Genomic DNA, 12,665 nt, shown 5'->3' with positions numbered 1-12,665 from the left:
GCTTTCTTAGATCCAATGGATAAAAAGGGTTACCTTAAGAAAATGTTTATTCAACAAGGTTTTATCCTACAGCCCCTTGCATGCATTGCTCCTGTCACTGCTGCTGCGGTGTTCTGGTTTGAGTCTCTGGAAGAGGCTCTACAGGTAACGACTCCATTGGATGACATACTTGACAAGCTTAGAGCACTTAAGCTAGCCAATTCTTTTGTTTCTGATGCCATTGTTCATTTGACTAAACTAACGGCTAAGAATTCTGGTTTTGCTATCCAGGCGCGCAGAGCGCTATGGCTTAAATCATGGTCAGCTGACGTTACTTCAAAGTCTAAGCTGCTTAACATTCCCTTCAAGGGGCAGACCCTATTTGGGCCTGGTTTGAAGGAGATTATTGCTGATATCACTGGAGGAAAAGGTCATGCCCTTCCTCAGGAAAGGTCCAAATCAAGGGCCAAACAGTCTAATTTTCGTGCCTTTCGAAACTTCAAGGCAAGTGTGGCATCAACTTCCTCTAATGCAAAACAAGAGGGAACTTTTGCTCAGTCCAAGACGGTCTGGAGACCTAACCAGACCTGGAACAAGGGTAAGCAGGCCAAAAAGCCTGCTGCTGCCTCTAAGACAGCATGAAGGAACGGCCCCCTTTCCGATAACGGATCTAGTAGGGGGCAGACTTTCGCTCTTCGCCCAGGCATGGGCAAGAGATGTTCAGGATCCCTGGGCGTTGGAAATTATATCCCAGGGATATCTTCTGGACTTCAAGGCTTCCCCCCCAAAAGGGAGATTTCACCTTTCACAATTATCTGCAAACCAGATAAAGAGAGAGGCATTCTTACACTGTGTACAAGACCTCCTAGTTATGGGAGTGATCCATCCAGTTCCAAGGGAGGAACAGGGACAGGGATTTTACTCAAATCTGTTTGTAGTTCCCAAAAAAGAGGGAACCTTCAGACCAATTTTGGATCTAAAGATCTTAAACAAATTCCTCAGAGTTCCATCATTCAAGATGGAGACTATTCGTACCATCCTACCTATGATCCAGGAGGGTCAATACATGACTACAGTGGATTTAAAGGATGCTTATCTTCACATTCCGATACACAAAGATCATCATCGGTTTCTCAGGTTTGCCTTCCTAGACAGGCATTACCAGTTTGTAGCTCTTCCCTTTGGGCTAGCTACAGCCCCAAGAATTTTTACGAAGGTTCTGGGGTCGCTTCTGGCGGTCCTAAGGCCGCGGGGCATAGCAGTGGCCCCTTATTTAGACGACATCCTAATTCAGGCGTCAAACTTCCAAATTGCCAAGTCTCATACGGACATAGTGTTGGCATTTCTGAGGTCGCATGGGTGGAAGGTGAACGAGGAAAAGAGTTCTCTATCCCCCCTTACAAGAGTTTCCTTCCTAGGGACTCTGATAGATTCTGTAGAAATGAAAATTTACCTGACGGAGTCCAGGTTATCAAAACTTCTAAATTCCTGCCGTGTTCTTTAATCCATTCCTCGCCCTTCGGTGGCTCAGTGCATGGAAGTAATCGGCTTAATGGTAGCGGCAATGGACATAGTACTGTTTGCACGCCTACATCTCAGACCGCTGCAACTCTGCATGCTCAGTCAGTGGAATGGGGATTACACAGATTTGTCCCCTCTACTAAATCTGGATCAAGAGACCAGGGATTCTCTTCTCTGGTGGCTATCTTGGGTCCATCTGTCCAAAGGTATGACCTTTCGCAGGCCAGATTGGACAATTGTGACGACAGATGCCAGCCTACTAGGTTGGGGTGCAGTCTGGAACTCCCTGAAGGCTCAGGGATCGTGGACTCAGGAGGAGTCACTCCTTCCAATAAACATTCTGGAACTAAGAGCGATATTCAATGCTCTTCAGGCTTGGCCTCATTTAGCGACAATGAGGTTCATCAGATTTCAGTCGGACAACATCACGACTGTGGCTTACATCAACCATCAAGGGGGAACAGGGAGTTCCCTTGCAATGTTAGAAGTCTCAAAGATAATTTGCTGGGCAGAGATTCACTCTTGCCACCTATCAGCTATCCATATCCCAGGTGTAGAGAACTGGGAGGCGGATTTTCTAAGTCGCATACAAAGAGAGTATATCAGTCTGATCCCGCCAAGTAAGGTCAGTCCAGCCCCGAAATACCAGGCAATTCTCCTCTGAACAAGGAACATGACAACCCCAGACCCTGGGGAAGTCTCCCTATGGGTGATGGGGGAAACCAGACGTGGACTCCTTGCCCAGTGTGCTTAGAGGAATGTGGCTGCACCTCACTGACGAGGCCCATAGGAGGCCGAAACGATCGTCTGGGGTTGTCATGTTCCTTGTTCAGAGGAGAATTGCCTGGTATTTCGGGGCTGGACTGACCTTACTTGGCGGGATCAGACTGATATACTTCAGGAAAGTTTTCTTCTGTGAAAAGCACACTGGTCTAAAAGAGGCTGCTTCCGGGTGGTAAATCGCCATAGAACAAGCCACTGAGCTGTTGTTCGTTCCTGGTAGAGCGCTTCTCTCTTCGTATGCAAATTATTATGACCCTGGGGAAGTCTCCCTATGGGTGATGGGGGAAACCAGACGTGGACTCCTTGCCCAGTGTGCTTAGAGGAATGTGGCTGCACCTCACTGACGAGGCCCATAGGAGGCCGAAACGATCGTCTGGGGTTGTCATGTTCCTTGTTCAGAGGAGAATTGCCTGGTATTTCGGGGCTGGACTGACCTTACTTGGCGGGATCAGACTGATATACTTCAGGAAAGTTTTCTTCTGTGAAAAGCACACTGGTCTAAAAGAGGCTGCTTCCGGGTGGTAAATCGCCATAGAACAAGCCACTGAGCTGTTATTCATTCCTGGTAGAGCGCTTCTCTCTTCGTATGCAAATTATTATGACCCTGGGGAAGTCTCCCTATGGGTGATGGGGGAAATCAGACGTGGACTCCTTGCCCAGTGTGCTTAGAGGAATGTGGCTGCACCTCACTGACGAGGCCCATAGGAGGCCGAAACGATCGTCTGGGGTTGTCATGTTCCTTGTTCAGAGGAGAATTGCCTGGTATTTCGGGGCTGGACTGACCTTACTTGGCGGGATCAGACTGATATACTTCAGGAAAGTTTTCTTCTGTGAAAAGCACACTGGTCTAAAAGAGGCTGCTTCCGGGTGGTAAATCGCCATAGAACAAGCCACTGAGCTGTTGTTCGTTCCTGGTAGAGCGCTTCTCTCTTCGTATGCAAATTATTATGACCCTGGGGAAGTCTCCCTATGGGTGATGGGGAAACCAGACGTGGACTCCTTGCCCAGTGTGCTTAGAGGAATGTGGCTGCACCTCACTGACGAGGCCCATAGGAGGCCGAAACGAACGTCTGGGGTTGTCATGTTCCTTGTTCAGAGGAGAATTGCCTGGTATTTCGGGGCTGGACTGACCTTACTTGGCGGGATCAGACTGATATACTTCAGGAAAGTTTTCTTCTGTGAAAAGCACACTGGTCTAAAAGAGGCTGCTTCCGGGTGGTAAATCGCCATAGAACAAGCCACTGAGCTGTTGTTCGTTCCTGGTAGAGCGCTTCTCTCTTCATATGCAAATTATTATGACCCTGGGGAAGTCTCCCTATGGGTGATGGGGGAAACCAGACGTGGACTCCTTGCCCAGTGTGCTTAGAGGAATGTGGCTGCACCTCACTGACGAGGCCCATAGGAGGCCGAAACGATCGTCTGGGGTTGTCATGTTCCTTGTTCAGAGGAGAATTGCCTGGTATTTCGGGGCTGGACTGAACTTACTTGGCGGGATCAGACTGATATACTTCAGGAAAGTTTTCTTCTGTGAAAAGCACACTGGTCTAAAAGAGGCTGCTTCCGGGTGGTAAATCGCCATAGAACAAGCCACAGAGCTGTTGTTCGTTCCTGGTAGAGCTCTTCTCTCTTCGTATGCAAATTATTATGACCCTGGGGAAGTCTCCCTATGGGTGATGGGGGAAACCAGACGTGGACTCCTTGCCCAGTGTGCTTAGAGGAATGTGGCTGCACCTCACTGACGAGGCCCATAGGAGGCCGAAACGATCGTCTGGGGTTGTCATGTTCCTTGTTCAGAGGAGAATTGCCTGGTATTTCGGGGCTGGACTGACCTTACTTGGCGGGATCAGACTGATAAACTTCAGGAAAGTTTTCTTCTGTGAAAAGCACACTGGTCTAAAAGAGGCTGCTTCCGGGTGGTAAATCGCCATAGAACAAGCCACTGAGCTGTTGTTCGTTCCTGGTAGAGCGCTTCTCTCTTCGTATGCGGATTTTCTAAGTCGTCAGACTTTTCATCCGGGGGAGTGGGAACTCCATCCGTAGGTGTTTGCTCAATTGGTTCATCGTTGGGGCATACCAGAACTGGATCTCATGGCGTCTCGCCAGAACGCCAAGCTTCCTTGTTACGGATCCAGGTCCAGGGACCCCAAGGCAACGCTGATAGATGCTCTAGCAGCGCCTTGGTCCTTCAACCTGGCTTATGTGTTTCCACCGTTTCCTCTGCTTCCTCGTCTGATTGCCAAAATCAAGCAGGAGAGAGCAACGGTGATCTTGATAGCGCCTGCGTGGCCACGCAGGACTTGGTATGCAGATCTGGTGGACATGTCATCCTTTTCACCATGGACTCTGCCGCTGAGACAGGACCTTCTACTTCAAGGTCCTTTCAACCATCCAAATCTAATTTCTCTGAGGCTGACTGCCTGGAGATTGAACGCTTGATTTTATCAAAGCGTGGTTTCTCCGAGTCACCCATTGATACCTCAATTCAGGAACGAAAGCCTGTCACCAGGAAAATCTATCATAAGATATGGCGGAAATATCTTTATTGGTGTGAATCCAAGGGCTACTCATGGAGTAAAGTCAGGATTCCCAGGATATTATCTTTTCTCCAAGAAGGATTGGAGAAAGGATTGTCAGCTAGTTCCTTAAAGGGACAGATTTCTGCGCTATCTATTCTTTTGCACAAGCGTCTGGCGGATGTCCCAGACGTTCAGGCATTTTGTCAGGCTTTAGTTAGAATCAAGCCTGTGTTTAAACCTGTTGCTCAACCATGGAGTTTAAATTTGGTTCTTAAAGTTCTTCAGGGGGTTCCGTTTGAACCTCTTCATTCAATAGATATCAAACTTTTATCTTGGAAAGTTCTTTTTTTGGTAGCTATTTCCTCGGCTCGTAGAGTTTCCGAGTTATCTGCCTTACAATGTGATTCTCCTTATCTGATCTTCCATGCAGATAAGGTAGTTCTGCGTACCAAACCTGGGTTTTTGCCTAAGGTGGTATCTAATAAGAATATCAATCAAGAGATTGTTGTCCCGTCTTTGTGTCCTAATCCTTCTTCAAAGAAGGAACGTCTATTACACAATCTAGACGTGGTTCGTGCTTTAAAGTTTTACTTACAAGCTACTAAAGATTTTCGTCAAACATCTGCTTTGTTTGTTGTCTACTCTGGACAGAGGAGAGGTCAAAAGGCTTCGGCAACCTCTCTTTCTTTTTGGCTAAAAAGCATAATCCGCTTAGCCTATGAGACTGCTGGCCAGCAGCCTCCAGAAAGGATTACAGCTCATTCTACTAGAGCTGTGGCTTCCACATGGGCCTTTAAAAATGAGGCTTCTGTTGAACAGATTTGCAAGGCGGCGACTTGGTCTTCGCTTCATACTTTTTCAAAATTCTACAAATTTGATACTTTTGCTTCTTCGGAGGCTATTTTTGGGAGAAAGGTTTTACAGGCAGTGGTACCTTCCGTTTAAGTACCTGCCTTGTCCCTCCCTTCATCCGTGTACTTTAGCTTTGGTATTGGTATCCCACAAGTAATGGATTATCCGTGGACTGGATACACCTTACAAGAGAAAACATAATTTATGCTTACCTGATAAATTTATTTCTCTTGTGGTGTATCCAGTCCACGGCCCGCCCTGTCATTTTTAAGGCAGGTATTTTTTAATTTTAAACTACAGTCACCACTGCACCCTATGGTTTCTCCTTTCTCTGTTTGTTTTCGGTCGAATGACTGGATATGGCAGTTAGGGGAGGAGCTATATAGACAGCTCTGCTGTGGGTGTCCTCTTGCAACTTCCTGTTGGGAATCAGAATATCCCACAAGTAATGGATGATCCGTGGACTGGATACACCACAAGAGAAATAAATTTATCAGGTAAGCATAAATTATGTTTTATTTTAAGGTAGTTATATTGTAACTTTAATTTAAAGTTAGCTGGTGTTAGGTTTAGGAGGTTAATAGTTTAATTTAGGTAGTCGCGATGTGGGTGTTGGCGGTTTAGGAGTTAATAGGTTTAGTTGAGTATTTGCGATGTGGGTGTTTGCCAGTTTAGGGGTTAAAAGATTAAGTTTAGTATTTGCGATGCGGGGGCGGCACCTTTATTTAGGTGTTAGCGATGCAGGTGGGCACATGAAGTTTGAAATGGTAACATGAAGTTTGAAAAAAATGCCACAAGATAGCGTATGGGTAAGATCTAAGATCTGGAGGTATCGGTTTAAGTATCGGTGCTTTTGCACGAGTACAAGTACTGGTGCCAGTACTTGGTATCGGTACCGATACTTGTATCGGTGCAACCCTAATTCCAGCCATAAAGCATCACCATTAAGTACATCACAGCATGCTTTGCCTCTGTATCAATATCAAAATATATTGCAAATGCACTATATACTATAGTTGCATTAATCTGTGTTTTGTCTGGTTAGACAGTTTCAAAGCCCCACCCATTTCTCAAGTAAACTGAGGAAGGGGCGTGGCCTTGAAAATAGTGTGATCTCCAGTGTGGCCAAACAGGACATATCCTTATTTTCATCTCTTGTTATTTTATATGATTGTTATTACTGTTTTATTGTATAGTCAACTTACACGTTGTGATGAATTTGAATACATTTTATCTGTATGATAAATATTCTTTTCTTTGTAACCATTACTGTATTTTGGCTATGTTACAAGTGTTACGCTAGCTGCAGCGCAATTGCGGTAAGGATTTTTGTTATGTTCCCGCAAGCATTTTCAGCCTTGCTAGCCTCACCAATCCTTATGTTATTAAAATAATATTTAAAAACATAAGGATTGGTGAGGCTAGCAAGGCTGAAAACGCTTGCAGGAGCATAAAAAAAATCATACCGCACTTGCGCTGCAGCTAGCGTAACACTTGTAACATAGCCGTTTGTTTGAAGTTTTCAGTTTATACACATTTGTTCTTGTCATTTTGGTTTTTGATTATAGCTTTTGTTGCCATATAAACGTTATCACATAGAAGCATCTAATAACTATTGTTATAGTATTTTAATATTATTTTAAAGTTAATCTTTTGTGTTCTCTTATTTTTTTACAATGTTGCATTAATACATTTGCTATTTGTTTGTCTCTTTATAATAGAATTTACAGGTTTTGATGAGAAAACAGATGCCATATCTTTACCGCAGACAGGTAAAGTCTATTTTTGTAGTTTTGTGCGTTTACCCCTTAAAGGGACAATAAACAATTCACCTGTCATTGCAAATAAATTTTTTGCTTATTACAAACATTAAAGGGACACTGAACCCAAATATTTTATTTCATGATTCAGATAGAGCATGCAATTTTAAGCAACTTTCTAATTTACTCCTATTATATTTTTCTTTGTTCTCTTGCTATCTTTATTTGAAAAAGAAGGCATATAAGCTTTTTTTTGGGTTCAGTACTCTGGACAGCACTTTTTTTATTGGTGGATGAATTTATCGACCAATCAGCAAGGACAACCCAGGTTGTTCAGCAAAAATGGGCTGGCATCTAAACTTACATTCTTGCATTTCAAATAAAGATACAAAGAGAATGAAGAAAATTTGATAATAGGAGTAAATTAGAAAGTTGCTTAAAATTTCATGCTCTATCTGAATCACGGAAGAAAAAATGTGGGTTCAGTGTCCCTTTAAGTAGTTCTTACTTGATAAATCAGATACTCTGTTGTACCCTTCCACGATCACCATCCAAGGGCTCTCTTGGCCACCCACAAAGCTGGAGTGTCTTTTCTTCTTTACTGATGCGGGTGGTACTGTCAATTTAATGTGACAGCCTGCCCCTAAAGTATTGCACATTCCCTGTTTGTCCTGCGCAAAAAAAATATAGGAATCTCTTGGAATCCTTGGTTAAAGGCGCAACAATGAACTACTTTGAGCTAGCTGAACACATCAGCTTAATAAATGACCAGAGCCATATATGTAAAAACACCAATCAGCCACTAGCTTTGCTGCTTCTGACCATACCTAGGTATTCTTTTCAACAAAGGATACCAAGAGGACAAAGCAAATTTTATAAAAGAAGTAAATTGGAAAGTTGTTTACAATTGCATGCTCTATCTAAATCAAGAAAGTTTAAGTTTGACTTTACTGACCGTTTAAAAACATAAACAGTTGTTATTTAATATATTTACACTATAACTACATTAAACAAAATGTTTTTAACCCCATGTGCACATATGTTGCTAAAGGTGATGGGAACATTAACTGTCATGTTCTTACTTTATTAGGTAGTCTATTTCACACCACAGATGATGATGTATGGCTAAATTCCAAGCCAGGATTTTAAGATCCAGCACCAAAACCTGGAAAACATATGGACAAAATGCACTAACCAGAGTTTGTTTTCCTACAATTCCAGTCATTTTTTGCAGAGTTTATTTTTTATTAACTATAATAAAAGAAAACAAACTGGGTTACCCACCTCACTACCTAATGGTTTTACACTTAGATGTCCTTCAGATCCAAACGTTTCCACTTTATTTTATCTTTTTATCTAAAATCATAACATGGATAATTGTAAGCAACTGCTGTAAAGTATTGGTGAAGACACAAGATAACAGACTTTTAATCATATGTTTGTTTGTTTTTAATTATTGACTTGATTCAGCATTCTTTAGGGAAGCCTGAGAGGTGTAGTGACATAATTATGTGACGTAGTCTTTGTATGACATTTTTATTTGTTTGACACTGCATATGTCCCTTTAATTGTTTTTGTGTCATAATTTCATTGGTTACCAGAAAGGGTGGCAAAATATTGCTATTGAATGAATGTTTGCGCTCTATGGTAACTGAGAGTATCCCAGAATTCAGATATTGATTCAGCACCTTATATGAGACATGTTTGAAAATAGAAGTGATTTAATTTGTAAAAGCACATTCCTCTTACTAAACTACATGTTATGTTCCATAGTGTTATTATTGATAAAGCTTGTGAATTTAAAAAAAACCTCATTCTGGCACTGAATTTATGTAAAGAACATTTATGATTTAATGATGGAATTTTGCTTATGATGGAAATATGTATAAAAAAGGATATATTAGCAAAAAATGTATGTTTGCATCACAATAAATCCTTTAGGGCTAGATTATGAGTGAAACGCTATTTTGAACTCCAGCTCATGCGTTATCTTCCCTAGACGGAGGCTTTTTGTGCACGTCGGGTTGTACTTGAAAGTAAAAAGTTAGCACAAGAGCGAAAATAGAATGGCCACATTAGCGTATACTTCCATAGACCGCAATGGAGTATGAAAACTGAGGGGAACAACATGAAATATGAGAATTTCACATTCCAATGTTCTTCACACAGAAGAATATGTTCCATTTATTCTTAAATAAATATTTCTATGTATTTCTGATGATATTTTGGTAATATATATATAATTAAATGTAGGTAAAGATATATACAGATACATATAGGAATATCTATTTAAAAATACTTAAAACATATTCTCCTGTGTGCAGAACATTTGAATGTGAAATATTTACAGTAAATACACAATTAACCACATTATTAAATATGAATATTGCATAAATAAGAGTTTTTATGTTTTCAGCTACTTGACTGCAAATGGCTCCAATGCACTTATATATATGTGTGTACATTAGTATTTATGTGTTTATATGTGTATATGTCTGTAAGTGCATAAATACACATATTAATACATATGTATATATATATACACACACACATATATATATATATATATATATATACACACACACACATATATATATATATATATACACACACACACATATATATATATACACACACACACATATATATATATACACACACACACTTATATATATATACACACACACATATATATATATATATACACACACACATATATATATATATATATATACACACACACACACACACATATATATATATATATACACACACACACACACATACATATACATCTTCAGAGATGTTTCTGTATGTATCTCTATGTTAAAGCCCTTTGTCTGCTTTTTGAGACCTCATATCTTTGAGCCTGTATTACTTGTTATTAGACAGTGTTAATATGAGTGTAACTGTACTGTTAAATGTATTTTTTATGTTTTGTGTCACTCTTGTCTCACATAATAGTTAACAAGTGCTCTAAAGTTAACGCTAACCCTACGTGTGTTAAATTTAATTGCGCTCAAGCAAACATGTTTACTTTCAACACGCAAAAATCAGAAAACACCGATATCGCTCACGCGCTAAAGTAAGCGTGTCACTCGTTATTTAGCCCTTAATGTGTTTTAAAGGCTGAAAATATTTCAAGATACATGGAAGTCAAAATTAAACTTTCATGGTTTATTTTTTTTACAATTTTAAGAAAATCTTTCCAATTTATTTTTGTTATCATATTTACCTTTTTCTTCTGTTATGTGTGATCAGTCCACGGGTCATCATTACTTCTGGGATATAACTCCTCCCCAACAGGAAATGCAAGAGGATTCACCCAGCAGAGCTGCACATAGCTCCTCCCCTCTACGTCACTCCCAGTCATTCTCTTGCACCCAACGACTAGATAGGATGTGTGAGAGGACTATGGTGATTATACTTAGTTTTTATAACTTCAATCAAAAGTTTGTTATTTTACAATAGCACCGGAGCGTGTTATTGCCTCTCTGGCAGAGTTTGAAGAAGAATCTACCAGAGTTTTTACTATGATTTTAACCGGAGTAGTTAAGATCATATTGCTGTTTCTCGGCCATCTGAGGGAGGTAAAAGCTTCAGATCAGGGGACAGCGGGCAGATGAATCTGCATTGAGGTATGTAGCAGTTTTTATTTTCTGAATGGAATTGATGAGAAAATCCTGCCATACCGTTATAATGACATGTATGTATACTCTACACTTCAGTATTCTGGGGATGGTACTTCACTGGAATTACTCTGTAAAAAGTACATTAACCTTTTAATAGGTATTTATTATGTTAAACGTTTTTGCTGGAATGTAGAATCGTTTGCATTTTCTGAGGTACTGAGTGAATAAATGTTTGGGCATTATTTTTCCACTTGGCAGTTGCTTGTTTTAATTGTGACAGTTTCGTTTCTCTCTCACTGCTGTGTGTGAGGGGGAGGGGCCGTTTTTGGCGCTCTTTGCTACGCATCAAAAATTTCCAGTCAGTTACTCTTGTATTTCCTGCATGATCCGGTTCATCTCTAACAGAACTCAGGGGTCTTCAAACTTCTTTGGAGGGAGGTAGATTCTCTCAGCAGAGCTGTGAGACTTATATATTGACTGTGATTAAAAACGTTGCTCTGTAATTTTTACGTTTCAAATTTAATTATTGTTACTTTACTAATGGGAACAAACCTTTGCTAAAAGTTGTGTTGTTTTCAAGGATTGATGCTATAACTGTTTTTCAGTTCATTATTTCAACTGTCATTTAATCGTTTAGTGCTTCTTTGAGGCACAGTACGTTTTTGTTAAATAAGATTGTAACCAAGTTGCAAGTTTATTTGCTAGTGTGTTAAACATGTCTGATTCAGAGGAAGATACCTGTGTCATTTGTTCCAATGCCAAGGTGGAGCCCAATAGAAATTTATGTACTAACTGTATTGATGCTACTTTAAATAAAAGCCAATCTGTACAAATTGAACAAATTTCACCAAACAGCGAGGGGAGAGTTATGCCGACTAACTCGCCTCACGTGTCAGTACCTGCATCTCCCGCCCGGGAGGTGCGTGATATTGTGGCGCCTAGTACATCTGGGCGGCCATTACAGATAACATTACAAGATATGGCTACTGTTATGACTGAAGTTTTGGCTAAATTACCAGAACTAAGAGGCAAGCGTGATCACTCTGGGGTGAGAACAGAGTGCGCTGATAATACTAGAGCCATGTCTGATACTGCGTCACAGCTTGCAGAGCATGAGGACGGAGAGCTTCATTCTGTGGGTGACGGTTCTGATCCAAACAGATTGGATTCAGATATTTCAAATTTTAAATTTAAATTGGAGAACCTCCGTGTATTACTAGGGGAGGTTTTAGCGGCTCTTAATGATTGTAACACTGTTGCAATACCAGAGAAATTGTGTAGGTTGGATAAATACTTTGCGGTACCGGCGAGTACTGACGTTTTTCCTATACCTAAGAGACTAACTGAAATTGTTACTAAGGAGTGGGATAGACCCGGTGTGCCGTTCTCACCCCCTCCAATATTTAGAAAGATGTTTCCAATAGACGCCACCACACGGGACTTATGGCAAACGGTCCCTAAGGTGGAGGGAGCAGTTTCTACTTTAGCTAAGCGTACCACTATCCCGGTGGAGGATAGCTGTGCTTTTTCAGATCCGATGGATAAAAAATTAGAGGGTTACCTTAAGAAAATGTTTGTTCAACAAGGTTTTATATTGCAACCCCTTGCATGCATCGCGCCGA

General features: G+C 41.0%; 1 protein-coding gene across 1 annotated transcript in view; it reads left to right on the top strand.

Moving 5' to 3' along the window:
• BEND7 (BEN domain containing 7) overlaps positions 1–9,359 on the top strand; it is a 441,939-nt gene extending 432,580 nt beyond the window's left edge. The window contains exons 8-9 of the mRNA XM_053716488.1: positions 7,373–7,423; positions 8,502–9,359. Coding sequence (XP_053572463.1) covers positions 7,373–7,423; positions 8,502–8,560 — 110 coding nt within the window. The 3' untranslated portion in view covers positions 8,561–9,359. The remainder of the gene's footprint in view (positions 1–7,372; positions 7,424–8,501) is intronic.
• Positions 9,360–12,665: the final 3,306 nt, after the last annotated feature.

This window comes from Bombina bombina, chromosome 6, assembly GCF_027579735.1.
Source record: "Bombina bombina isolate aBomBom1 chromosome 6, aBomBom1.pri, whole genome shotgun sequence".
NCBI lineage: Eukaryota > Metazoa > Chordata > Amphibia > Anura > Bombinatoridae > Bombina > Bombina bombina.
This window is presented reverse-complemented; position numbering and strand designations above follow the sequence as displayed.